This window comes from Trichechus manatus, unplaced genomic scaffold, assembly GCF_000243295.1.
Source record: "Trichechus manatus latirostris isolate Lorelei unplaced genomic scaffold, TriManLat1.0 scaffold00016, whole genome shotgun sequence".
Classification (NCBI taxonomy): Eukaryota; Metazoa; Chordata; class Mammalia; order Sirenia; family Trichechidae; genus Trichechus; species Trichechus manatus.
This window is the reverse complement of record NW_004443952.1, coordinates 7,553,053-7,580,144: the sequence shown is the minus strand read 5'-3', so window position 1 is coordinate 7,580,144 and position 27,092 is coordinate 7,553,053. Positions and strand designations below refer to the sequence as shown.

The following is a 27,092-nucleotide window of genomic DNA, read 5'->3' as shown; positions in this document are numbered from 1 at the left end:
AGTAGGCTACAAGTCCAAACTCAGGGTGTCAGCTCCAGGGGATGCTTTCTCTGTTGGCTCTGGAGGAAGGTCCTTGTCAACAGTCTTCCCCTGGACTAGGAGCTTATCTGTGCAGGAACCCCAGGTCCAAAGGATGCAGTCTGCTCCCAGCACTGTTTTCTTGGTGGTATGAGGTCCCTAACTCTGCTTGCTTTCCTTTCATCTCTTGTAGGATAAAAGGTGGTGCAGGCCACACCCCAGGGAAGCTACCTTTACATTGGATCAGGGATGTAACCTGAGCAAGGGTGTTATATCCCACCCTACTCCTCTTTAATCACCGGCAGAGATTATGATTTATAACACATAGGAAAATCACAAAATGGAGGAGAGCCACACAATACTGGGAATCATGGCCTAACCAAGTTGACACATATTTTGGGGGGGTCACAATTCAATCCATGACAGCATCTATCACTTAAAAAGTTGACAGTAGGAGCTGTGGAAACATTTCTGCTCAGTGTCTGGGCTCACTGTTCCCAGAGCTGCCCAGAAACAGAAAGTCCACCTTGGGAAGAAGGGAACAGCTCCCAATCCCAGAGGTTCAGGCAGGGCCCAGATGGCCAGCAGTGGGGGATGCGGAAGGAACAACTGGGAAACCAACTGAGGGGCCAGGCCAGGTCACCCCAGTGCCCTCCTTCCTCTGCTCATTCTGAAGATCTGAGCAGCATCTCCACGCGGCAACTCATGTAGTCCCCCATGGCTTTTGCTTGGCCTGATGCTTCCTCCCCAGCCCCTGGCTGCTGGAGTTCGGCCATACTCTGAGCCAGCTCTCCCACACAGCTTCCACGGAGGAGAGAGGCACGCTGGCCCTGCCTGTGTCTCTGTTGCCAGGGTTGGCTTTCCACATCAAAACACACAAGATATTTATAGATGGAGGTTTGTAAATCCAGTGTCTAATTTGGAGACTTCTGGAGTGTGCTTGTGAGCCAGAGCAGAGCCTGAGCCTCCCTGGACAGCCTACTACCCTCTTCCTCAAGTGGAAGAAGCCAGGCCACACCCAGGGCCGCTGGCTCGGATCCAAGGCCCAGCTGGTTGTCCATGGGACGTGCTGTGAACTGTTTTCTTTCCAGGGGAAGGGCCAGTGCGGGGACCCCAGGGGATGAGAAATCAGAGTGCTACGTGGAGAAGCAGCCTGAAGCTTCGCAGCTCCCAGCAGCTGGTACTTGGGGACATGGCTTGAATGTAACCCAGGTGAAATGTTGGGTAGGGGAGTTCAGAGCGGCAGAGGAGCAGGAATTATTTCATGCACATGTGGGCCCTTCTCTCTGAACCGCTGGGCATACTAGGGCACAATTACTTGTTGTGACTCCGGGTTGCTGATGGTAGCCTCTCCCAGAAACCAGCACCTGGGTTTTTTTCTTCTTTTCCAGTGTTATTAAAACAATCCCATCTTACACTATTGTGGGGTAAATAGAACTGTGATTATGCTTCATAATTTACATAGCCAGTCGCATGATTGAAGATAGTTTTATTATATTCCCAGCGCATACATTTTTCACTTCTGGGAAATGCTGGGGGATTCTTAAGTCCCCACCCTGGCTTTGTCTCCCCTTCTTCACCCTCACCTCATTACAACTATGACGGCGATGAAGAGTCAGGACGTGGAATCTCAGGAGTTTATCACTTGTTTTTTTATTGAGCCAGGTCTTAGCCCGGCCTGCCCGAGGTGCTGGGATGGACACTGGCCGAGGCTCCCCTGCACCCTCTGGCCTGCATCAGTTGTTGAATCGCAGCAGCTCCTCATCTGTGGACACAGAGAGGCTCAGGGAATGGGGGTGGGGCTCGCCTAAGGACCCTTGGCTGGGACACCTGGGGATGGGGATGCCTCAGGGAGGAGGGAAGGCAGCTTGGGCGAATAAGGACCTGCACCTGGGGCCAGAAAGTCCTGCTCGCGGAAGGATTTGATATCTCCAAAGTGAATGCCCTCTTCTGATTTACTTGAGGTGCCATTTCCAGTGAGAAAATCAAGGCAGAGAAATACTAAGCCATTGCTGTTGCCTTGCATGCTATTGGTCTTTTGACTGTATCATTATTGTATTATTAATAACAGCTGCCATTAGCTGAGTGCTAACTATGCGCGGGGCACTGTCATGTCTGGGAGGCAGGCAGTTAAGTCTCATTTTACAAAAGAGAAAACAGGCTTAAATTGGCACTTGCCCAAACTTCAAAGTGCCCGGACTTTGGGTGTGGCAGTGCCTGAATTAGAGCCCAGCTCTGCCTGGCTGCTCAGCCTGCCCTGCACACCCTCTGCCCAGGTCCCCAATAGGGCTTCGCCCCACTTCACAGGTGGGAAGCTGAGTTCCAGAGGATGGATGGGCTGGTCACCTGGTACAGAGTCCGGAACTCAGCGCTCCTTACCCCTATCCTCTGCCAGCGCTGTCCCACCCAGACCCAACAGCCCCTTGGCCCAGCCAGGCACCCCGCAGGGCATCCTACCATCGCCAGGAGTGCCACAGTACTCCTTGCACTCCTTCTCTGAGTAGAACTTGTTGCCATTGCCCTGGCAGCCCCCATAGTTGAAGAGGATGCACTTCCCCTGGACAGCATCAAATGCCCAGAGCTGGAAGACGACTTTGCAAGGGCCAGGGACTATGGGGAGATTGCAGGCCGCTGTTGGGGTGGGGGAGTAGGCACAGAGCATTAGTAATCCTTGAGACTGCTCACTGGGTACACATGGCAAGGGCCTGAGCCAGGCCACCCCGCTCCTCTAGAACACCTTGCCCCTCTTTTTCAGATTGGGAAACTGAGGTCCACAGGAAATGACTTGCCAAGGGTCACCCATAACAAAAGTGGAATTCCTATGGCTTCAGGAAAAGTACCCTGGAATTCCAACATTAATGCACCCTCTCTTAGCTACCTGTTAAGTTGGTGGGTGGTTTGTTGGGAGAGGGTGCAGAGTACACAGAGACAAGATGGGGTGTCCCGCACTCACCCACAGTTCGGCAGGTCTGCAGACACTCCTTCTCTGAGAAAAAGTTGTTGCCGTTGCCCAAGCAGCCGCCATATTGGAAAATCTCACAGGCCATGGATGAGCCATTATAGAAATACCTGTTGGTCATCCCCAGGCAGGGACCTACGTCATGCTCCAGCTGGCAGGAATCTGGGGAGGGGCAGAACATCAGCATATATTGAGTGCTTACTTTGTACCTACCACCAGGCTGGGCACTTAACATGCATTATCTCATTTAGTTTTCACTTATATGCTAACAGGAAGGATTATCAACTCGTTTAATAGATGAGGAAACTGAGTCTCAGAGAGGTGAAGTGACTTGCTGAGGGTCACACAGAGCCAAGATTCAAAACTGTTTCTGTTGGACTCCAAAACCCATGCTTATTCCACTTCATGACATGAGGAACCCACAGCCCCACTGTCCCCTGTGATGGGCTTGTCTACCCCAAGAATCTGTAATAATAGTAGTGGATAATGCATTCACCAGCGCCCATGCTGGCCAGCCTGACCTCTTCACCCTCAAGCCCTTGCTGTCTTTGTTCCCTGCCCCTGGAATGTCATCTCAAATAAAACCCTACCTGCATATCTGGACACAGCAGGATGTCCCTTTATCCGGGACATCCTCCTTGTTCCCTCACCCTTCTGTCCTCTGAGCTCCCCCAGTCCTTTAGCTGACCTTCCCTGCTGGGTGCATCATTTTCTTCCTTGGCTCCTTCCCCTGCTAGATAGTCCAGAAGTTTCAAGGGTGGGGATGGTTTTTCTCCACGACCCCAGTGCCAGCACAGGGCATGGGACAGAGCAGGGCTCAGTGTTTACTGAGCAAGTCACAAAATGAATCAATCATGAACACTTTCAACTACACAGAACAATCTCACATTCTTTCCCCACTTGCTCCTATAAGAGCCCTGAAAGTCAGCACAGTAGGCTCAGGGGCAGATTATCCAATAGGCAAGGTAAGCACGGTGCTTACCTTGCTTACCAGATCACTGTAGTGAACAATTCCACATTTTTTCACCCCATCAAAGATTCTGCTTCTAGGTATGGCTGGCATCTGTCTCTCTCCCAACCCCACAGCACCTTCCTACAGAATCAAAGCCTCTTTTCACATTTACAATCCCTGATGGGCAGAAAACCCGGTAAGCAAGATAAGCATGGGCTTACTCGTACTTACTTACTAATCTGTAGTGAATGATTTCACGTGGGTTTCACCACATCTTTGATGAAATCCATGTGAAATTGTTCACTACAGATGATTTGGTAAGCAAGGTAAGCACCATGCTTACCTTGCCTATTGGATAATCTGCCCATGAGTAGGCTGATCTCCCACCGAAATGATAAGGAAACCAAGGCTAGGAGGCCACAGTGATAAAGGTAGGGGAAGAAGTCATTTCTCATCATGGAGCTGGGAGTGCCTAACCTCAGGGACCATGCCTTATGTCCACCCGCCAACCCCCAGCCCTGACCCAGTGCAGAGTAGGGGTTCCTAGACTTGATTTGCTCTTTCTAGACCCAGTCCTTGACTCCCTAGTGGAGAGATAACGGAGACTTCATGGTGGTGAGGGCAGCCAAGGTGAGCCAGTTGTGGGCCCTTCTCCTCTAAAGTATGGTAGAAGGGAATGAAAAGGCACATGACCATTACCTTCTTTCTTGTGGAAATCAGGTATTTGTTGCCCAGCCCCTGAGCCCTCATCATCTTGGGGTAGCACAGCCCGCCGGGCTCTCTAGGGGAAAGAAAGAGAAGAAGCTGTTGCAGGGATCTCACTACTATTGTTCACCTACACCCTTGGAATAAGAAGTCCCTGAGTAGTGCCAGTGGTTAAGTACTTGACTACTAACTGAAGGGTTCAAACCCACCCAGAGATGCCTCAGAAGACAGCCCTGGCAATCTACTCTGAAAGGTCACAGCCTTGAAAACCCTATGGTGCAGCTCTACTCTGCACACATGGGGTCACCGTGAGTTGGAATTGACTCAACAACAACTAACTACAATGACCTTTGGAATATATGTAAACAAACCACATTTGCTCTGGGGATCAGAACATAAACAGAAGCACCACTCATAGACTAGCTAATGAAATCAGCCTGAATTTCAGGATGAGCATCACAGGATGGATTTCTGGTCTGAAAAAATAATTACAACTGAGAAGTATAGCAATACCCCCACCCCCATCTTCCTATTGAAATGCCCCAAAGAATATAATGGAGAAGAATCTACCCCTGAGTCAGAAACCTGGGAAGGACAGCATTTCCAGGCTAGGATCTTGAAAGCATTTCTGCACGACAGAGTACAGGTGCAGCTGGTTTGCAGGAGGGGCTGACCAGGCCATTTGCTGCTTGCCAAAGGAAAAGCCATTCAGGGAGTAAGGCGAAGGGACCCCAAGATTGTCCCTAACACCCTGTGGTGGGGGGCACTGTGGAGCAGCGGCTGCCAGTGCTGTCAAGGAGTCTGGGTATAGAGTCCACTGAGGCAGGACTTCAGAGCAGCCCCCACCCAGCATTATCTCTGGGGTGATGTGCTGGGTATAGTGGTGGTATTGCTGAGGCAGGCTCCCAATGAGGGCAGTGGTGCCAGTTAAAGAAGTGGTGGGCAGTGAAACTACCAGCCACCAGGCAGTCCTCCTGCCCACAGGCAAGATCTGGAACCTGGAAATAGAGCTATAGCAACCTTAAGGAGCCCTGGTGGTGCAGTGGTTAAGCGCCCGGTTAAGTGCTCAGCTGCTAACTGAAGGATCAGTGATTCAAACCCACCAGTAGCTTTGTGGAAGAAAAGACACAGCAGTCTAGGAAACCCTCTGGGGTAGTTGTACTCTGTCATGTAGGGTTGCTATGAGTTGGAATCAACTCCATGGTGTACAACAACAACATAGTAACCTTAAATGTCCCATGTTTCCTTTCAAGTTGCACTGAAGCTGTAATCAAGGACTCCCTCTCTCAGTCAGAACCCATTTCAAGCTGTCACACACAAACCTTCCTTGGTGTTATGGACTGAATTGTGCCCCCCCAAAATATATGTTGGCGTCTTGACCCCTATGCCTGTTTGGGAAGAGGGTTTTCTTTGTTATCGTATCAGTGCTGTATCAGTGCAGGGTGTGTCCTCAACCTAACCACTTCTAGGTGATATCAAGAGTAGTATAGACACAGAGACGAGCATAAACTGGGGAAGACAGAAACACGAGGATCACCAAGGAGCCGAGCAATGCCAGGGTTACAGCAACTGAGACAAGGATCATCCTCCAGGGCAGACAGAAAGACAGCCTTTGCCTACAGCCAATGCCTTGAATTTGGACTTCTAGCTTCCTAAACTGTGAGAAAATAAATTTCTGTTCTTTAAAGCTACCCACTTGGATTATTTCTCTTACAGCAGCACTGGGAAACTAAGACACTCGGTGAGGATGGAGGAACAGAAAAATCATGGAACTAATTAAATAATAGAGCTGCCTAAGAAGAATCAGATTGAGCTGAAGAAATATCCCTACCAAACACTGAGTGATGGTAATATACAGGAGAAAACTTGAACCATCAATGAAATTCAAGATGATATTGCATCAACATCACAGGAGCCAACAGTTATGGAAACAGATAAAATGAGACACTAATATAAAAAAAAAAAAAGGAAGATGTGATGGCTGTAAATGATGGCAAGCTATAAAGCCAATCAAATAAAGAATTACATTTAAATAATTGCTAAAATCGTTATTCAATTTATTGTAAACATTAAAACTAATGCTCAGAAAAAGAAAACAAAAGAGGTGGAAAATGTAAACATCAATCTCAGATCATATCCACAAAGGCAGAGATGCAGAAAACCTAAAAGGAAGCAATCGAAGTGTGCTAGGTTTCTCTCTTTTGCAAGAGGAGTCATTAGTTATTGTATCGTTCTTGACATTGATTAAGAAATACAGATTTAGTTGACATCTGGATTAAGATAGCAGACTGAAACTTTCCTCAAAATTTCTCTCCCCCCCAAAAAAAATCAAAAACAAGTTGCCATTGAGTGGATGGTTAAAAGAGCACATCCCCTATATTTTCATCAACATGACTCAAATAAGGAGAGGGGCATAATGTAAAGCAACAACTTAAAAACTGGCGATCGAGGAAAGAAACAAAATACTCTGGACATGAACAGAATAGTTCAGCAAGGTTCAGCGCGTAACCTTGCCCTCCAACCCCCAGTACTGGCAAGTCATCCAATTTAAGATAATTCTCTCTGATCTTCCCAAATCCAGAGAGAAGAAAATTGAGGGGCACCCTGTCTTTTTCCTCTTCTGACAGAGGAGTAGCAAAAATGGCTTCTGGGGAGAAAAGGCGAAAAGGGGAGACTAGATTAGAGGCTGACTCTCTAATGGAAGGAAAGGACCTTGGGCTGCACAGTCTAAAGCTTCAGGGTGTGTGGCCATGAGACAGCCGTACATCACCTCCAGCCCCAACCAAGTGGAAAGAACCCTACGGGGGATATTTAGCAGCTCTTTAAAAGAGAAGCAGAGCAAGGGTATTCCAACCAAGATGGCCAAAAAAAGCAGAAGCCAGCGTAGGAGAAGAGTTGGTTTGAGAAGATGCTTGCTCTTGGGTTTTCTATGTTTCAGGGAAATCTATTGACTTAATTTTCATTTATTGAGTACTTTATTTCTGTAAGACATCATGCTAAGGGTTTCCCAACATCTCATTAAATTCTAGCACAACCTTAGAAGGTAAATGTAATTACCCCATTTCACAGTTGAGAAAAATAAGGTCTAGGTAGGGCAACAAGTTACCTAAGTGGCAGAACAAAGATTGAGCCCAGGTGGGTCTGACCCATGCCCATCACTGCCTTTTCTCAGCCCCCCTCACTGACCCTGCCCACCACCAGCACAGGGCCTAAACAAGAGCAGCAAAAACCAAGTGTGCAAAGCACCTGGGAGGGGTGGGGATGGGGCAGGAGAATGATGTACTCACCAGGGCTGCGGTGGGTTCTGGCTCCTGCTCTCCAGGGACACACTCACCTAAGTGATGGGGACAGGGCAGGAGAGAGGGATGAATAAGAGGACCAGGTGTGTGGGGAATCCTGGACTCAGAGAAGACTTTGTTTCATTTATGGTGCTACCGACTATGTGCTAGGTGGGCATTGGGACTGTCTCGTGCATTAGTCCACTTCTATGAATGGCTCCACCCAGTAGTCTTTTTCAAGGTCATTTACTGGAAAATAAAAAGACTCGTGGCTGCACCATAACCATCTGCATTATCTCCACCCCACCACCATCATCGTTTCATCGATATCATTACAAGAACAGCAATAGCTAACATTTATTGAGTACTTCCTAAGCACCTGGCCGAGTGCTATTGTATTTAAGACTTTATCTCACTGATTCCTCACAGCAACCTCTAAGACAGGCGTTATTATCCCCACTTTACAGATGAGGAAAATGAGGCTCTGAGAGGCTGACTAGCTCAAAGCAGCCAATTTGAACACTAGTGCTCTGACTCCAGAGCCCATGTTGTTAACCCCAACACTCTATTGCCTGCTAAGATGTACCTAAGGATTCTGGATACAACCTTACTTAGACATGTGGCAGTAGAATGAACACTGACTTAGTTCTAGTCCCAGCTCTGCCAGGTACACACTGTACTGTGTGACTTGGGGCAAATCCAGGGGCCCCAGCTCTCTTCTCTGTAAAGAGGCTGGGGAGAGACTGTGATCCCTGCATATCTCAGAGGTTATAGCCAAGCTCCATGGGCTGGGAAGATGCTCTCTGGGGGCCAGTGAAGGAGAAGGAGAGGGCATGAATGTGAGATGGGTGGAGGTGCTGTTTACCTTTGTCGGCCGTGGTGAAGATGGAATCCTCAGGGATGCCCACACCCAGGGCAAATTCCCTGAACTCCTCCAGGAGGCTCTCCCTCACCTGAGGCTGCCGCCCTGCAAGTGAGAAGCAGAAGAGGCACCTAGAACCCCCATGTACCTGGGCTGGCAGGGCCAGAGGAGGTTATCTTGCTCAGTGGTTTTCATTCAGGGAAAATTTGAAAACTCTTGACCCAGTTCAATCTCTTTGATATAATTATGGAGAGATAGGGGAAGAGGTACCCATCCCCATGCTCCCAACTCTCCACACAGGGCTCTTTCCATGGTTCTTTTAAAGGTTTCGAGGTTCTGGGTCTGGAATTTTAGAGATCCAAAGAAAAGGACTCCACTTCAGCTGGGAGGCTGAGCTCTACCTTCTCCTTCCACCTTTCACCTAATTGGAGTTTTGTCAGAAGAAAAAAGCAAAGATCTCTGCTCTTCCCCACTCCACTATCCAGAAGTCAAGGATCTCCTCCCGCCCTCAACTCCAGTGGGCAAATCTAGTTATAGGCCTTTACCATAGAGCTTAGCAGTAATGGTGAGTCCATAGCGGCTGAATTTCTTGGTCAGAAAAATGGCGTACTCATCATAGTTGGTGTGGACCACATAGGACTCCAAGGTTACATTCCATTCTGCATGAGATATGTAGAAGACCAAAGGGATCAGTGGACAGAAGGCCCTTCTAGCCTGAGATCCTTCACCTACGCACCCACACATCCATCCATCATCCATCTATCCACTCATCCCTTTCATATATTCATTTATCAATTCAGCCATCTTTAGTCTCTCTCTTTCTATCCATCCAACTCCTACGTATATTCGTCATTAATTTATCTACCACCGCTCTATCTATCCATCCTCTCCAGATCTCAGTCCATAAATTTATCTATTTCCTTCTTTCTTTTCTTTTTTTACCCATTCATTAATCCATCAGTTTATCTGTTGGATGATTGATTCATTCATTCATTTATCTGCCATCCATATGTGCATTTGTTTACCCTCATTTGTTTATTCTCTCCCTCATTTATTTATCCATCTATCCAAACATTTGAATATTCTAGTCCTAACACAATTATTTGACACATAAAGCATATTCAATAAGCATTTGTTGAATTAATGAATAAATTCATGTCCAAATCATTCTATCACTACACTGTACACGGTAGATGTTTAGTAAATTTTATCAGCTGATTGCAGATGTCCGACGAGACATGAAGACTGATGAAATCTTCATGCTGCCCTCAGCATGCAGCACTGTTCATGGGACTATCACCCTATTCTGAACTTCAGAGAGAAAGGAGAAGAGAGGGAAGGAGAGAGGAAAGGAGAAAAGAGCAGGGGAAGGGAGAAGAGCAGAGGGGAGGGGAGAGACGAAGAAAAAGGAGGTGGAGAGGAAAGGGAAGAAGGAAGAATTTGGAGGAAGGTTAGACGCCACCTCAGAGAAATGGGAGGAAAGGTTATAGGGACAGAGAGAGGTGAGGCAGAAGGAAAAAGAGCTGAAGTCATCAAGGTATTTTTGAGCAAAGGAGAGACCCATGGTTGTTTCCTTGAACCCCACTTACTGGATCCGTGATAAAGGAACTTCCCAGCTGTGTCTGTTTTCTCATATGCCCCAGAGATCTCCTCACAGAAGCCTTTCCTGGAAATGAACAAACCAAAGAGAAGGCAATTTCTGGTATATCCCATGTTCCTGAAACCTCATCTTCCTGCAAGGCCCTTAACATTTCCAGGTATCTTGTTTACCTTCACATTAGCCCTGGGAGGCTCTCAGGGAGTTCTGTCCCCATTTTACTAAGGAAATGGAAGGTCAGAGAAAAAAAGGGAGGGAGCCATGGCATCCTCTTGGCAAAGCCAGGTCTAAAAATCAGCTTCCTCAACCCAATCTGCACATCATCCTGATGCACTGTTGGAGTGATAAGTTAATGCATTCATTTATTATTCTGTGTCTCTTTTGGCTTTAGTTTCCTCATCTGTAAAATGGGGATAGTGATAATTTCTACATGACATGGTGTTGTGAGGATTAAATGAGATAATATACAGAAAATGCTTAGAATAAGCACTGTGTATGTATTACTTACTATTGTTACAATGATTATTATCCAGTTAACATTTACTGAGCAACACTATGTGCCAGGCACTGCTATATGCTGGGGATACAGAGGTGAGCAAGTCTGACCCTGACTCTCATGGAGCTTACCATCGAGTGGGGTGGGGAGGCCAGAGGTGATGCAATCAGTGTGATAAGTGCCATGTGGGGGAAGTAAGTACAAGGTGCTCTGGGAGCACAAAGGAGGGCATGTGACCTGAACCTGAGGCATCAGGGGGTATTTCCTGGAGGAAGTGAAATGGAACCTGAGTCTGAAGGATCCACAGGAATTAGCGTAGGGAGGTGGGGAGAGGTGCTTTCAGCAGAAGGAATATCAGTCTAAAGGCCTAAAGGTATAAAAACATGGAGGGCTCCGGAGATTAAAAAGAAGGACTATTTGGGTGGGTCATAGCGTACACAGGAGAGAGTGGCGTGGGGAGTGGCAAGAGCTGGGAGAAGCCTGGAAGGCCAAGTCAAAGGGTTTAAACTTTATGCCCAAGAGCAATAAGAAATTACTAAAGGGTCTTAAGCACATTTGAATTTTTAAAAGGTCTTTCTGGTTGCTAGGTGAAGAATGAATTGGAAAGAAGGTTTGAAGTTAGAGGTGAAGAGTAGCAGAGAGAGCCTGTTGCAGACATACAGGCAAGAAAGGAAGGTGGCTTGGACCAGGGTGGTGGCAGTGGAGAGAGGAGAAGTGGACAGACTGGAGAGATTTAGGAGGAGAATGGACAGGGCTGATGGTGGGTTGAATGGAGGGTGGCAGAGGAAGAGAGGCGTCTAGGATCCACCCCCCACCCTTCCCTAGGTTACCAGCTTGGGTCCCTGGAGTTGAGGTGCCCCTACTGAGCTATGGAATGCTGGAGGATGAGATGCAGGTTGGGTGGCAGGTATAGCGTTGGGGACTTTACCTTTGAGGTGTACATGGGACAGTTACAAAGGGCAAAGGGTAGTAGAGGGATTTGGAGCTTAGGGTGGAAGTCCAGGCTGGAAGCAGAGATCTGTAACTTTCCAGGACAGTGACTAAAGCCCAGGGGAGGATGGTGGGTCCCTGGTCCTTCTCACCCCTTCCTCTCCACACCCCCACACTCACCGCCAACGAGTGCTGGTTGTGCTGATCTCTGTGTCTGTAGCTCCCTCTCCCAGGACCAGGGTGCTCATGGTCGGCCCGGCCTTCAACCTCTTCAGCCATTGGCAGGTGGAGCCAATGGCTATGTTGAACCATTTCCCGTAGATCTAGGAAGCAGCCACAAGCTCTGGGGATCTGGATTCCCCTCAGACCTCAAAGAAGACTTGGCTGAAGCCTACTCCCCTCCCTACTCTCAATGACCAGTGCTTTTAAGTGATAATGTCTTCTGGTTAATTGGAGGCCAAAGACCTCCAGGGGAGGATGGAGCCCTAAGGGTGGAATTGCAGGCACCCTACAAGCTGAGAAAGGAGATGTGCAGATGGGGTCCTACACTGCAGGCAGAAAGCCCACTCTGCTGAGGTGTGGGGTCTGCCTTGCTCACTTGGATGGGGTGCAATCCTCATGCTCTAAGGCCAGCAACCACTGGTCCCCTAGAGCAGGAGTCCTGTCTTTCATTACTCCAGTGACAGGCGGCACACCACCTGGCAAGGCAGCCATAGCTCCATAACAGAAAGTCTCTCTTCTCCTTGAGCTCCTCTATGACTGGGCCATGCAAGACAAGCCTGCTGCCGCTTCCTCCTGACATACTTAAATTACCTGAAAGAGCTCTCTAGCTCCTACTGAACGAGCCCAAAAGCCTCAGAGCCTTCGCCATCTGACACCACCAGAAGGCCCGTCTCCTTGTGGCCCCTCTGCCCACAACCCCTCCTTGCCCTTAAACATGAACAAAATCCATCTGACGCCAGAGCTGGAAGGGTCTGGATCCCCTGGGTAAGGTCTTACTCAAGGTCAGCCAGTGAACCAGGGCAGAGCTGTGCTGGAACACAGTCCTCAGACTCCGTACACCCCACACCCTACCCCAGGCCAGAGCACTCCCCATGCCCACGCCTCTTAATCCCACCAGCCCATACTGTCTGACTTGATTCTGTCCTGCTTCTCTTCTTCTCATTATTCCAAATGCCTGACCCCAAAGCTAGTGGGCACATGTCCACTCTGGGTCAGCCCATATCTCCATTCACAAGTCAGGACCTACTAACAGAGAAATGTTGAGGGGAGACCAGTTGCCGCCAAGACAATTCTGACTCATGGCGACCCCCTGTGTGTGAGAGTAAACCTGCTCCATAGGGTTTTCAGTGGCTGATTTTTCCAAAGTAGATCACCAGGCCTTTCTTCCTTGACTCCTTTGGGTGGACTCAAGCACTTAACCATTTGCACCACCCAGGGACTCCGTCGAAAGAAAAAGGATATGATTAAAGAAGGAAGGGCTGGGGGTGGGGTGGGCAGGGAGAGGCACAAAAACATAGGCACCTGGGTGAGGGGCTGCAGGGGCAACAGCATTCAGGCCAGAGCCTTCTCTGGGGTGGGTTCTAATCAAAATATGGGTCCCTCTTGGAGCCCCAAGAGAACAGGCTAGAACGTGAGGGCATTTAGCTCATAGAACGTCAGACAAGAGTCCCACAGAAAGCCAGAGGCATGGAGTTGTAGCTTCAAAGAATCCTGGGCGGTCTGAGTGGAAGGCCCTTAGGGATTGACCCACTGGTGTTCCAGGTGGGGAGACTGAGGTCCTGAGACAAGCAGGGCTTGCCCAGGGAGGCCTGGCAGCTTTAGATACCCCACCGCCGCCCCATCGCCACCACTGAGCCTCCATTACCCGAGGGAGGTCAAAGTTCTCCTGCACTTGGATGTCGTTGAGTGGTGTTTTCACTGGGCTGGCACTCACTGCCAGGCAGGCGGTCAGCAGCAGAAGCAGGGCCCCGAGTCTCTGCATGGCTCTTGGCTCCTCCACTCCTGGGCGTTACTCACGGGCTTGGTCTGGGGACAGAGGTGCTACCACCTTCCCGCATGAGGCAGCTGCAAACTGAGGCTGGGGAAGGTGCCTGAGGCTTGTAATGACCTTGGTGTTTGCCCTGATCAGCCAGGACCAATCAGGGCCCAAAGGCCAGGTCTGATCGATCCCCTGTGGTCCCCTGACCAGGGTCAGTGGTACCGAGGGACAAGGGTGGCTGTTTCAGAATAAACATTGGCCAAACACAGGCCTTGGTGCAGCCTGGTCTGTGTTCAGCCCCCAGAAAACTTCCCATAGACTCCCCACCTCTCCAGGGGGGATGTGAGGATGGAAGAGACAGGCAGTGCCTGGCCTTTCCAGCCGGAGCATTCCCCCTGGAGCTCACACCCCGGGAGCCAGCAGGACAACCTTAGTTGTGCCCATTTCTCACATGAGAAAACTGAGGCCCAGGGAGAGGACGTGACTTACCAAAGACCACAGGGAAATCTATGTCAGAGCCAAGACCAGAACCCAGGCTCCTGTCCCTAGAGTTCCTTCTCTGACCCAAGGCTTCCCATAGCCCTTGCAAATAACAGTAGAAATAATAATGACGTTGATTATAATCACAGCTTCCGTTCACTGAACAACTGCTCTGTGACTGCTCTGTAGCAGGCACTTTACACACTCCATGGAATTGAACTGAATTCTCACAACAACCCAGTGAAGTAGGTGATGTTTTCCCCTTTACAGATAGGGGATCTGAGCCTCCAAGAGGAGAAGTGACTTACCCAGGGATCCCCCCCACCGCCCCCAGCTGGGACATGGAGTTGCTGGCAGAGGCAGCATTTAGAAGTGCTTGAGAGCATTGGCTGGGGAGCTATACTGCCTGCCATGCTACTTACCAACTGTGTGCCTCACTTTCCTCATCTGTAAAATGGGGATAATAGCTCCTAGTTCATAGCATTATTGTGAAGATTGAAGGAGTTAATACTTGTAAACACTAGAACAGCACTTGGCATATAGGAACAGCTGTATGTGGAAAGGGCTGAATATTGTTGTTGTTAAGTGCCATCGAGTCGGCTCCAACTCATAGTGACCCCACATGTAACAGAATGAAACCCTGCCTAGTCCTGTGCTATCCTTACAATCGTGGCTATGTTTGAGCCCATTGTTTCATCCACTGTATCAATCTATTTTATTGAGGCTCTTCCTCTTTTTCACTGACTTTACCAAGCATGACGTCCATTTGCAAGGACTGGTCTCTCCTGATAACATGTCCAAAGTAAGTGAGACGAAGTCTCGTCGTCCTTGCTTCTACGTAGCATTCTGGCTGTACTTCCACCAGGACAGATTTGTTCTTTCTTCTGGTAGTCCATGGTGTATTCCATATTCTTCTCCTACTCCACAATTCAAATGTGTCAATTCTTCTTTGGTCATCCTTATTCATTGTCCTGCTTCTGCATGCATGTGAGACAACTGAAAATATCATGGCTTGGGTCAGGCGCACCTTAGTCATCAAAGTGGCATCTTGCAGCATATTTGCCCAGTGAGTCATCTGATTTATTGATTGCTGCTTCCATGGCCCTTGATTGTTGATCCTAGAAGAATGAAATCCTTGGTAACTTCAGTTGGGCCTATTAGAGCCCCCCCAAACCTACATATCTGCCTGGAACCTATGAGTGTGATCTTATTTGGAAATAGGGTCTTTGCAGATGTAATTAGTTAAGATGAGATCATACTGGATTAGTTGTTGTTGTTAGGTGCCATTGAGTCAATTTTCACCTATAGCAACCCCATGTGATACATTAGAACTGCCCCATAGGGTTTTCAAGGCTATAATGTTTATGAGAACAGGTCTCCAGGTCTTTCTCCTGCAGAGCTGCTGGGTGGGTTTGAACCACCAACCTTTCGGTTAGCATCCAAGCTAATTGGATTAACTGTTAACTGTTGTGCCAACAGGGCTCCTTTACTGGGCTAGGATGGGTCCTAAATCCAGTGACTGGTGTCCTAACTTCTAAGAGAAAGGAGCGGGAGATTCAGATACAGACACAGAGATACACACAGAAGAAGGTCATGTGAAGATGGAGGCAGAGATTGGAGTGATGCAGCTACAAGTCAAGAAACACTAAGGATTGCCGGCAGTTACCAGAAGCTAGAGAAGACCAAACCCACCCATCAGCTCCATGAAAGAAAGACCTGGGGATCAGCTTCCATAAAGATTACAGCCTAGAAGACTCTACAGGGCAGTTCTACTCTGTCACACGAGGTTGCTATAATTTGAAATTGACTTGACATCACCTAACAGTAACAACCAGAAACTAGAAGAGGCAAGGAAGGATTCTTCCTCAGAGCCTTCAGAGGGAGCGCGGCCCTGCCGACAACTTAGTCTTAGACTTCTGGCCTCCAGAACTGTGAGAGAATAATTTTCTGTTGTTTCAAGCCACCCAGCTTGTGGTACTTTGCTACAGCAGCCTAGGAAACTAATACAGAGATCATGAAATAAAAACATTAAAATGAGAATTAAAAAAAAACCAAATCTGTTTGTCTCCAAAGCTCAAACTCTTGTCAGCGATACCACAGGACCTCTCTATGAAGTTCCCTTCTCCTGTGGTCAGAGCTACTGCGCTCACTTCATCCTTACTTTTGGCATGGAACATTCCAGACATGCAGCAGCCTCCCTGCTAGAGCTGGGAATGATCCCTGCAGACAGTTGGTTCCCAGAACAAGATCCCTCTCATGTGAGACCTCTGCTCACATAGTTGTGTGAACAAATGGTGTTTCAAGTCCCTCCTATAAGATCCAGTCAATACAGTTCATCAGTATCAGGAACAAGTATGTCTCTATTCATAATAAGTATGTTTCCTTTGCTCCATCCCTGACAGCTTGGCCACTGTTTGCATTCCCTCTTTGCTTTGGCTGCCAGGAAGCTCAAAGCAATGTAACAAGTTCAATCACAGTAACCATCTCAACTTAGATTTCTGGGACAGTTACCTTCTGTCTTGTTTCTGTCTTTTATGATTTGGCTAACAGTGGTAGCAAGGAGTCTAAATTACGAGGCAACTGAGAGCCAGAAGCCCTAACTTCTCCTTGCTCTATTTCTTACTAGCTGTGTGACTTTGGGGATGACTTTCGCTCTCTAAAGCTCAATTTTCTAATCTGCAAACTGAAGATAGCTGTCCCTATTCTGTCTGCCAAGAGTCAAGCGAGACAATGTGTGTGAAAGTGCTCTGTAAACTGTGAACAGCCTTTCCTGTGTGATGGGCTCAGGCACCTGTCTTTGGAGAAACCAGGCCTGGTATAAGAATACATAGCAATGAATTGTCAATAGGAATAGAGTATACAGCATACCAAAGGAGCCCTGGTGGCACAACGGTTAAGTGCTCGGCTGCTAACTGAAAGGTTGGCAGTTCGAACTCACCCAGTGGCTCTGTGGGAGAAAGACCTGGCATTCTGTTTTCATAAAGATTACAACCTAGAAAACCCTATGAGGCAGTTCTACTCTGTCACATGGGGTTGCTATGAGTTGAAAATTTGACTGGAGGGCACCCAACAACAGCAGCTTACCAAGGTGGCTCAGCTAATCACCACAGCAGGTCTATATTATCAGGGTTATCAATCCCATTGTCCAGATGGGAAGCCTGAGGCACACAGGGGTGAAGCAGCTCCAGGCCTGGGGGTGGGGAGAGGCCCAGAGGAGGGGCCCGGGTGTTGATCTCTTCTCCTGCCCTCCAGGGATGTTTGCACTCCTGAGATTATTAACTAGAGCAAACAGAGAGAGCAAACTCTGCTAAGGACCACCTGGACTTTGAGCTGCTCTTTAAAAATTAACCCCAGGCCACAAAGATGCAAGGCTGGCAGTGGCCAGGGGGATGATGACACTTCTTCCCCCTGGTGGCAGGGGTGGGAGGATGGAGGCTCTAGGGCTTCAGGGCTGCAGCTCACTGCCCTCCTAAGGGACCTGAGAGGCCAAGAGTCCACAGAAATTGGCCACATTCTAGAACCATTTAACAGGGAGCAGAGGGCCTGCCCTGTGCAGGAGGCCTTGGAACCTCAGTTTGTGCCTGGCTTGGAAGGGACTTGAAGCCTCATTTTTCAGATGAACACACTGGAGCTTAGGGAGAGAAGGGGATTTGTTCAAGGTCACCCAGCTTATGGCGGAGTTGGGGATCAGATAGGCCTGACTCCGGCACCCAGGCTTTTCTCCCACAGTTTATTTATTTGTCCACTTACTCTTTCAACAAATTTGCACTCCATGCTGATGCTGGGGATGTGATGGAGAACATGACAGACCTCCCGGAGCTCACATGATCCAGGGGAGCAGACGAATGAGACGATGGTAAGACAGGACAGTGATCTCAGTGATGGGGAGGTAGAGGACTTAGCCGGACTAGCGGGGTGATGGCGAGGAGAGGGCACTCCAGGCAGAGGGGACAGCAAATGGAAAAAGCTTAGAGGTGGAAGATGGAGAGACAGAGATAGGGAGAGATGCATTCGGAATGAAAAAAAAAAATCAACAGGGCTGGAGCCTGAGGTACAAAGGTGGCGAGTTGGGGGGGGGGTGGCAGCAAAAGCGAGGCTGGAGAGGTGGCCAGGGCCCAGCAGGTAGGATCGGGTGTGCCAGGCCACGAGGCTTGCTGTTTATCTCAAGTGCAACAGGAGCGAGGGCAGGCAGAAGTGAGCGGCAGGTCAGATGTGTAATCGGGAGAGATCAACCTGGAAGCAGCGGAAGCTGGAGTCCCAGGAAAGCAATCCCTAGGGGGTTTTCCAGGAAGAAGGACAGGGTGGGGGCACTGGAACCTGGTGGCTAGGCTGGCAGGGACATCAAGGATATTGGCGGAGCTCAGACCGGCGGGTCTGGTCAAGGTTCGGGTCTTCCTCTGCTAATGGAGGAAAGAATGGCAGAGTGAGCCTCCTTCCCCACCAGGAGTTATCCGTCTGCGGGCCTCACCCAAAATGCCTTTCCCTGCCCAGTTCCCTCAGACTCACAGTCACAGCCTGTCTTTTCAGGGGCATCTCCTGGGGAAGCTGGAGGTGGGTAGCGGCCAGGACTCCATGACTAGAAATGTGAGAGGGGCTGTTCTCACTGCCCCGCTACGGCTAGGCTTTGCTACCCGTTCCTCTACTTCTGGGACAGCCAGAGACTTGAGTCCCAGTCGCAGTCCTATTGATTTGCTGGGTGACCGGAGGGGGGGTGTGGGAGGAGCGGAGGAGGGGGGTCTGTTTCCTCATCGAGACCGCCAAACCTTACTTGACTGGGCTGAAAGGAAGATTGAACGAGGGACGTCTGTGAATGTCCTCCCAACTGTGCACACGTGAGGAACCGATGACATTTAGGCACTTGGCACCATGTGCGCCCCCAGCCAAGGGCTCCATACACCCAGGAATTACTCCGTCCTTCTTTCATGGAACCTGAGACGGCGTGGCGACCTATCTCCACCAGGGGGCAGCAGAGAACTTCCAGAAAGGCCAGCCAGTTTGCTCACAGATTTCTCTGTATAGACCGGGAGCTGGAGGCCGGGAGAGGAAAGAACACACTAGAAGTTGCTCAGCCATAGAAGTGGTAGCACTGGGGCCAGAACCCAGCCCTCTTGACCCAAGGATGCTTAAATTCCCTTGTGAGTGTAAAACATGTAGTTGCTACCCTCCTTTCCCGACCTTTCTAGCGATCTTGATGCTTAGGTGGGACTCTTTCCAAAAATAGTCTGGGAGGGGATTCTGCTGGCTAGCCAGAGCTGGGTACTGCTATTACAGACATAAAGGCTGCTGTGACCTGAATAATCACTTTATTAAGTTCCTACTAGTGCCAGGCCCTATGCTAAGGACTCTGCGAGCTGGTCTTACTGGATCCTCCCATTAAGGTACCATCATTCAACGATGATGGTAGCCCTATATTGCAGGTAGGGAAACTGAGGCTGAGGTGCTTAGATGTCGAAGGTCACCCAGCTAGGGAGTAGTGATTCACACCCAGATCTGTCTCCCTGATGCCCAAGGCACTCTGCTGACCTCCCAGCCCTGTCCCCTAATAAACAGAGGACTTTTGGCAGCACAGGGGTGGGCCATCTCTCTTTGCTGGACCATTTGCAGCAAAAGTCGGGCTTACATGAACCTGGTTCTTTATTCCCTGGACAAGAGCATACTCGGTGTCTGCTACACCAATTCCTGACCCTTCCTTTCCTCTTTGAGGTCTAGCACTGTCCTGGGCACACAGTATGTGCTCAGCGAAAGCATGCTAATCACTTACAACCACAAGAGGGAATTTAGGCCACACCCCCAAGAAAGACCACCCAACTAGAAGACAGCTGAGGGAGACTGGGAGACTGAAATCATCACGCCTGAGTCCTTTAACAATGATCAATGAGTAAGTGAGTGAATGAATGAATGACAATGGCTCCTTTTAAAAAGCAAAGAACGCTTGCTCTGTGGAGGCTTTTCCTTGAGTTGGCAATTTTGGATTAGCCTGTGTATCCTGGCTGGGAGGATTTCCCAGGCTTTGTCCAGCATGGTCCAAGGTTAAGACACGGGGCTCTGCACCCAGACAGACCTGGTTCCAGTCTCGGATGCAACCTCTTCCTGCCTGTTTAGTCTTAGCCAAGCGACTTCACTTTTCTGAGCCCTAATCTCTTCATCTGTTAAATGGGGTTAATAAGAGCTCAAGAGAATTAAATGAGAAACGCGTGATGTCCCAACCCGTTGGAGAGAGCTTAACCAAACCAAAAACCAATCCCGTTGCCACTGAGTCGATTCTGACTTATAGTGAACCTATAGGACAGAGTAGAACTGCCCCATAGGGTTTCCAAGGCTGTAATCTTTACAGAAGCAGACTGCCACATCTTTCTCCTGCGGAGCAGCTGGTGGGTTCTAACCACCGACGTTTCGGTTAGAGAGCTTAACAGATGATAAATGTTAGCTCTGGTTTGACAGTGCCCTTACCAAAACCAAACCAAACTAGTAGTCTTCAAGTTATTTCTGACTCATGGCAACCCCATGTGTTGTAGGGTAGAGCTTCGCTCCATAGGGTTCTCACAGCTGTGAACTTTTGGAAGCAGATTTCCAGGACTTTCTTCCAAGGTGCCTCTGGGTGAGTTTGAGCTGCCAGGCTTTCAGTTAGTAGCCACATGCTTAACCATTTGTGCCACCCGGGGATTCCAACAGGGCCCTTACAGGTTGCCAATTCAGGTTCCTGATCGTAGGAGTGGATGGCTTGGCCTACAAAGGCAGCAGAAAGTGGGACAGTTGGGAGCTTAGACTGTCCTTGTGAATTGGCCACCCTGGGGACACAGCTGGTGACCCAGGATCTGGCTCCCTTTGCACCCCTGAAGAAAGGGCTCCCAAAGAGCAAACTTCCAAAGGCCTTGCCTGAGTGTAAGGAGGAGACCCAGGCATTTTCCTGCTCGTCGCAAGCTGGTCTTCTCGGTGCATTAAAGCAGGACCTCTAGGGTTCTACCCTGACTCCTTGCTGATAGAGTTGATGTTACTCAGTGTCCTTGGAAGGACTAAAACAGCTCTTTTCTGAAACTACACGAGGCACGCTGGACTCTTTGGAAAGTCCCTGTGACCTCTCTTCAATGAAGACAATGAATTGCTCTCAATCAGACTGCCCTGGAAGGGCAATTGAACTCTTCCTTGGCTCTTCCTCTTGAGTGACAGAGTCCTGAGTGGCTGCTGCTCTCCATGGAAGGGAGCCCTGGTGACTCAGTGGTTAAGAGCTTGGCTGCTAACCAAAAGGTCAGCAGTTCAAATCTACCAGCTGCTCCTTGGAAACTCTATGGGGTAGTTCTACTCTGTCCTGTAGGGTTGCTATGAGTTGGAATCGACTTGATGGCAACGGGTTTGGTCTCCATGGAAGAATCCATGTTAGAAGGGTCACCTTGCAGGGAGGAGCCAGAAGAACTGCGTGTCAACAACTTCATGGGTCTGTAAACAAGAGTTAGGATATTGACAATTCCGCTCCTGCAAGTACAGAAATGACAGAATGTTTGTGCTAAGAGCATCCATTAGTAATAACAATAGTAATAACCAGGATTCATGTAGCACTAACCATGTGCCAGAATCTCTTCTAAACAGTTTATATGATTCACTCATTTTATCCTCACATCATCTCCCATGAGTTCTAATTGCTTTTCTTAGGGTAAACCAATCTTATCTCCACTTTGCAGAGGAGGAAACTGAAGCTCAGAGGAGTAAAATAACCTCCCCAGAGTCCAAGAGCTTAAAAGTTGGGCAGACCAAGATGAAAGCAGTGAGCTTGCCCAAGGTTGCGTACCAAGGCAGAGCTGGACCTGAGACTACCTGGAGAGGTTTCCCGGCCTCCCCACCCAGTATCCCACCCACCACACAGAGGCTGGACTTCGAGGCTCTACTTGGTTCTGGCTCAGGCTGCACAAAGAATCCTGCTTCACTGGGTAGCTGGTAAAGAATTCCTTTGTCCCTGGTGGTGGCGAAAGTTCCTCAGTGGGGCGGAAAGAGCTTGGCTAGTTTCCAGGGTCTCTGTGCAATCTGATCATATTGGGTTTTGCTTGGCTTTGGTGAGGACAGGCTTCTCCAGGGACAGCACAGCTGTTCCTAAGTTCCTCCTTTATCTGGCCCTCCTCTGTGGTCCTGCTGGGTGGCACTTGGCATGGTGATGGAGGGCACATATTCAGGGGCCAAACCACCTGGGTACAAATCCCATTTCTGCCACCTACTGGCTGTGTGATCTTGGGCCGGTTCCTGAACATCTTCTAGCCTCGGTTTCCTCACTGCAAAATGAGGATAATAATAGTACCTACTTCACAGAGTTGTTGAATGAGAAATGAATGAGTTAATATATCACAAATGTTGGGAAAAATGCCTGGCGCACACAAAAAAATTGCTAGTTGTTAGTATTTATTCCATTGCATAGTAATTGTTGCTTTGCTTGTCCTTTCCTCCAGGTGGCTGGAAGCTTCTTAAAAACAGAGCGGTGGCTCAGGGTCAGGCCAGTGCCCCTTGTGGCCAGAACAGTCCTGGCCTTCAAGCAGGGACTTAGTAAATGTGTGATTAGGAGGTGAGAGACCGTCAGATCAGAGCCATGAGGTGATGAAGGAAGACACCTCTGCCGAATTTTCAAAGATCTTTTCTGGCCAGCAAGTGTAGATGTCAGTGACAGAGCCAGACTTAGAACCCAGGCCTCCTGACTCCAGTCTTGGTCTCTGACCAAAGCACCAATCTTCCTGTAAGTTTCAGGAGTTGTTGGTCCTTGATTCATAGCAAGACTACCTCTTACCAGACCTGACCCAGCCCACCATGTTTGTTTGCTTAAAATAAAGGAAGGAGAGTTCTTAGACACTCAAGAAGAAGACAGAAATGGAAAAAGTCATGTAAGAGGACACAGAATATCCCTCAAAAGGGCTGAAACCAACCTGTTGAGTATGAAACTGGGTAAGTATGAACTTGGGGCAAATGTGTCATTAGGCGAAGGGAAGAAAGACGATAAGCGAGAGAAAGCAAGGCACATCTGAGATGCTGTGAGAAGGCTGGTATGGCTGGAGCAAAGAGAGAGCTGGGAGCATGGTGTGCTTGGCAAGAGGGTCTTCACAAACCCTCGCGTTGATTCCAACTCTCAGGGTCTGTCTGGGGGCTAGTCCCTCAGAAGAGCCTTTGTTGGCTATTAAACACAAATATCCACAAACCTGCTCTTCTTGAAGCTCGTGTTGTCCAAAGCAAGCCCTTCAGCCACTTTGCCCCACCCTGCATTGTCTAAAAGTTGGGGTCCCCAAGGATGTGGAGAACTCAACCAGAGTTCCAAACATCCAGGTCACTCTCTAGGCTTGTCAGAGTTCTAGAAACTCATGAATAGCCTTCTGAGTTCTGGGAAATGCCCTTCTGCCCCAACCAAAGATTCCAGAGAATCCCTCCCAACTTCTATGCAACGTTTTAAAAAAAATTTGGAGAGATCTGCTTCTGGGAAATTCCTACAGTGCTTCAGCATTTCTGAGGGCTAATCCCAGTTCTCAAGTTCTGAGATACCAAAGACCCTCTTCTAAGTTTGACAGTTCTGGAGAAATCCCACCATGACTCAGGGATCCAGAGGACTGCCCCAAGTTCCACAATTCTGGGGAAAGTCAATAGCTTTCAGAGTTCTAGAATTGCCCTTATCGAATTCTCAGTAATGGCTATTGGCTTCTGAGAGTCTTGACACATTATCTGGAGTCCTATGGAATTTCTCTAGACAAGTGGCAGTTCCAGAGTGAGGCTGTTAAGAGATGGACATGTGGCTTATGAGATGGTGTAGTGGAGGCCAATCCCCCTGAGTCCTGAAAAGGAAGTGGGTTTTTTGCTGAGCTGGAGCCTGAGCTGGAACTAGGAAACTGGAAAATCATGACTGGTTCCAGTGGGAGAAAGAATTGTCCAAACACAAATGAGCCATCCATGGCCAGGTCCCCCTGGGTGGTCCTTGTCCCTACTCCCAGGGCAGCTAAGGAAAGCTCTCACGCTCAGTGCCAGGGGCCTCCCCTGCCTGATGCTGAAGACCTCCCAGCAAGGAAGGACATGAGTCAGAGACAGCTATCAATTGGGGTTTTGGGAAACAGAGAGGAGCCCAGGCATAAACCTGCCAAGTCACCCGACTCAACAAGGCATCCAGTTATCAATTTCATCAGAAGAAAAGTGACTTTATGACACTAATCAGGCTTACACTTCTCACCTGCTTCAATCTTTTGGCAAGTCACTTCCACGAGGGCTTCCCTGACGGCCCCCTCCGCATTTAAAGAATTGTACCCCCCAGCCTGGCAGAGATAACCTCCCTTGCTGTATTTTGCTTCATAGCATTTATCACCGTCTGACATCCCACGTTTTGCCCGTTTTCTTGCTTTATTGTCTGTGTTCCATGAGCGTATTTTCATACTTTGTTCAATGCTGGCCCAAGATGGGTTCTCAATACATATATTTTGAATGAATGATTTTTTTTTTGAGCCCAAGTTATCAATTCCATCAAATTGTCGTGTTGGCTAATAGTTGGTTTTGGCTAAATAGCCTGTTACAGGCAAAGCCTCATGCTACACTCTTTCCATATATCAGTGGATTTAATCCCCACGACAGTCCCTTGAAGGGAGTGCTATTATTGTGCCCGCCCACCTGCAGATCAGGCTCCGAGTGGTTAAGTCACTTGCCCAGGATGTCTCAGGTATAAGTGACGCGGCTGAGATTGGAACTTGGGTGGCTGTCTGTGGGCTGGGCTTAACCACAGCCCACTCTGCTGGTCCAGCTGCCTGGGGCGTCTGGCTGTTGCCCTATATACTCAGGCTTTGCTCCATGAGCGCTGGCCTTCTAGTCAGTTGCCCCTTGTTGAATGCCCCTAGTGCCCAGTAGCAAGGCTGGCTCTCAATGCCCCACACTAGGGCTCCAAGCTAGGCTGAGCCCACCAGCCCCAGCTTTGGGGAACAGACTCAGGAGTTGGGGCCTGCAGTGGAGGAGATCCAGAGGGGCCCAGTCACCGCACACAAGGCAAAATTAGGGGACATTCCCGGGGCTACTTTCCGAAGAGTGAGTAAAACAGTGCTGGGTCTTATCTTGGTTGGGCTTGCACTGGGGAAGGGAGTGGGGGGAATAGGCCAGGCCTGTGGGCAGGTCTGAGCAGCTGTACCACATGATGGCTATGACCTCCCTCCAGTGTCCTCAGGCTTCCAGCAACTCCTTGGCTGCTCTCTGGCTTGTTCTTTGGCCTCGGCCTGCTCCTAGTGTTCCCCAAGTCTAAAGAGGCTGGTCTGCCTAGGGCCTTGCTCAAATCCAGGGCCTTGTGTGAGCCCAGGCCCCAGGCCTCAGGGGATGCTCTCTTTACTGGTCCCCTGCCTCCCAGTTCACCTCTTCAGTCAATCCACTTCCTACAAGTGGCCAGTGTAATCTAAATATAAATCTAACCCAGTGACTCTCCAAGACCCTTTCACGGCTTCCCTTTGCCCTCGGGACAAGCCCAAACTCCTATGTGGTCTACAAGGCCCCACGCTTCTTGCCCTTGGCAACCTCTAGAGTTTCAGGACTCTCCTTTCTAAGGCCTGGCCGCTGGCCACCTCTCACTCCCTAAATTTAACTCCAGATCTTTTCCCCACAGGATCCCTTCTCCTCCCTTGGGCCAGCTGCTGCTCACCCCTTGGGCCTTAATCATGGCTTCATTTGGCAAACCTTTCCTGACCCCCTCCACACTTCTGATTAAGTGACCCTCCTCTATGCCTCCAGCCCCGAGCTTCCCCCATCAGTGCACAGGTATGAGGTTGGAAATGTCTGTCCATCCCCCAGTGGGCTGTGAGCTCCCTGGGCAAAGTCCCTTGTTGGTCTTGTTTGCCATCTTACAGCTTGGCTTGCAATGGTTGACAGTGGTGCTTGCTGAATGAATGAGTGAACAAGTGAACGAAGGAATGAACCATGTGGGTCTCAGCTTCCCTAGCTATAAAATGGGAGAGTTAGGTTAGCCTTGGGCTCTTTCTATAATGAGGTCTTCTACTCCTACCCCCCAATTTCTCATGTCAGGATTTCTCCATAATGTAGACCCACTGTGTCCTACTGGGTACTTATACCAGGATTCATATTCTTTACATCCTTGGCCCTCGCTAGAGCTCAACAGGACAGGGAGCCATGCTCCCCATTTAATCAACTGAAAACTAGAAAGTGGTCCAGGGAGGGTACAGGGCTTGTCCAGCATCCCAGAGTTCTGTGGCATCAGAAGCCAGGCATTCCGAGTTCTACCAAGACCACGGCACGTACAGCTGGCACAGGAGTGAGCCCCTCGATCTACCACTTGCCCCAGCTTGAGGCCAAATCAGTTTCCCTCATGCCTCCTTTGTGGAGATGTGCACCATTGTATTTCCACATGCCTGTCCAGCAGCCTGTAGTAGTTGCTAAATTAAAACTTGTGTGATACATGAAATGGGTACCTGGGATCCTCCAGATCAGAAGTGGACACATGCCTCTGCCAAGAGTCCTTGCCTTCTCCTCAGACTCTCCCCCAAAATCCTTTCTCTTTTGTATCTCCCCCACAGCAAAGTAACTGACTACCCCAGAAGACAGGACCAACCAGACTTTGAGCTCATGCCTCTCTTTATTCATATGCTTCGTCACCTGCTGCCTGATTTCTTCTGAATCCAGCCTCAATTCCTGTGGTTGGGGGCAGCACTCTCCCTTTGCTCCGCCAAGTAGTCCCATCAGCCCCACCCCTAGCCCTTGGGAACTGTCCCCTGCTGAGCCCAGCTGCAGGGTGGAGCAGCAGGTATACCCCCATCTAACAGATGGGGAGACTGAAGCCCAGGAGCGCAGAGCCTGGCCACAGGTCACAAGGCGGTCTCCTGGGTTTCTACTTTGCCT

The 27,092-nt window shown here is 49.2% G+C and overlaps 1 protein-coding gene across 1 annotated transcript; it reads right to left on the bottom strand.

The window, feature by feature from the left end:
- Nucleotides 1-1,754: 1,754 nt before the first annotated feature.
- Nucleotides 1,755-13,781, bottom strand: AMBP (alpha-1-microglobulin/bikunin precursor). Its single transcript, XM_004372134.1, has 10 exons — nt 13,665-13,781; nt 11,978-12,120; nt 10,364-10,440; nt 9,320-9,433; nt 8,778-8,879; nt 7,922-7,968; nt 4,629-4,710; nt 2,972-3,139; nt 2,476-2,649; nt 1,755-1,783 (listed from the first exon to the last, which is right to left on the bottom strand). Exons 1-10 carry the CDS (start codon nt 13,779-13,781, stop codon nt 1,755-1,757), a joined length of 1,053 nt encoding a protein of 350 aa, XP_004372191.1.
- Between the last annotated feature and the right edge of the window lie 13,311 nt (nt 13,782-27,092).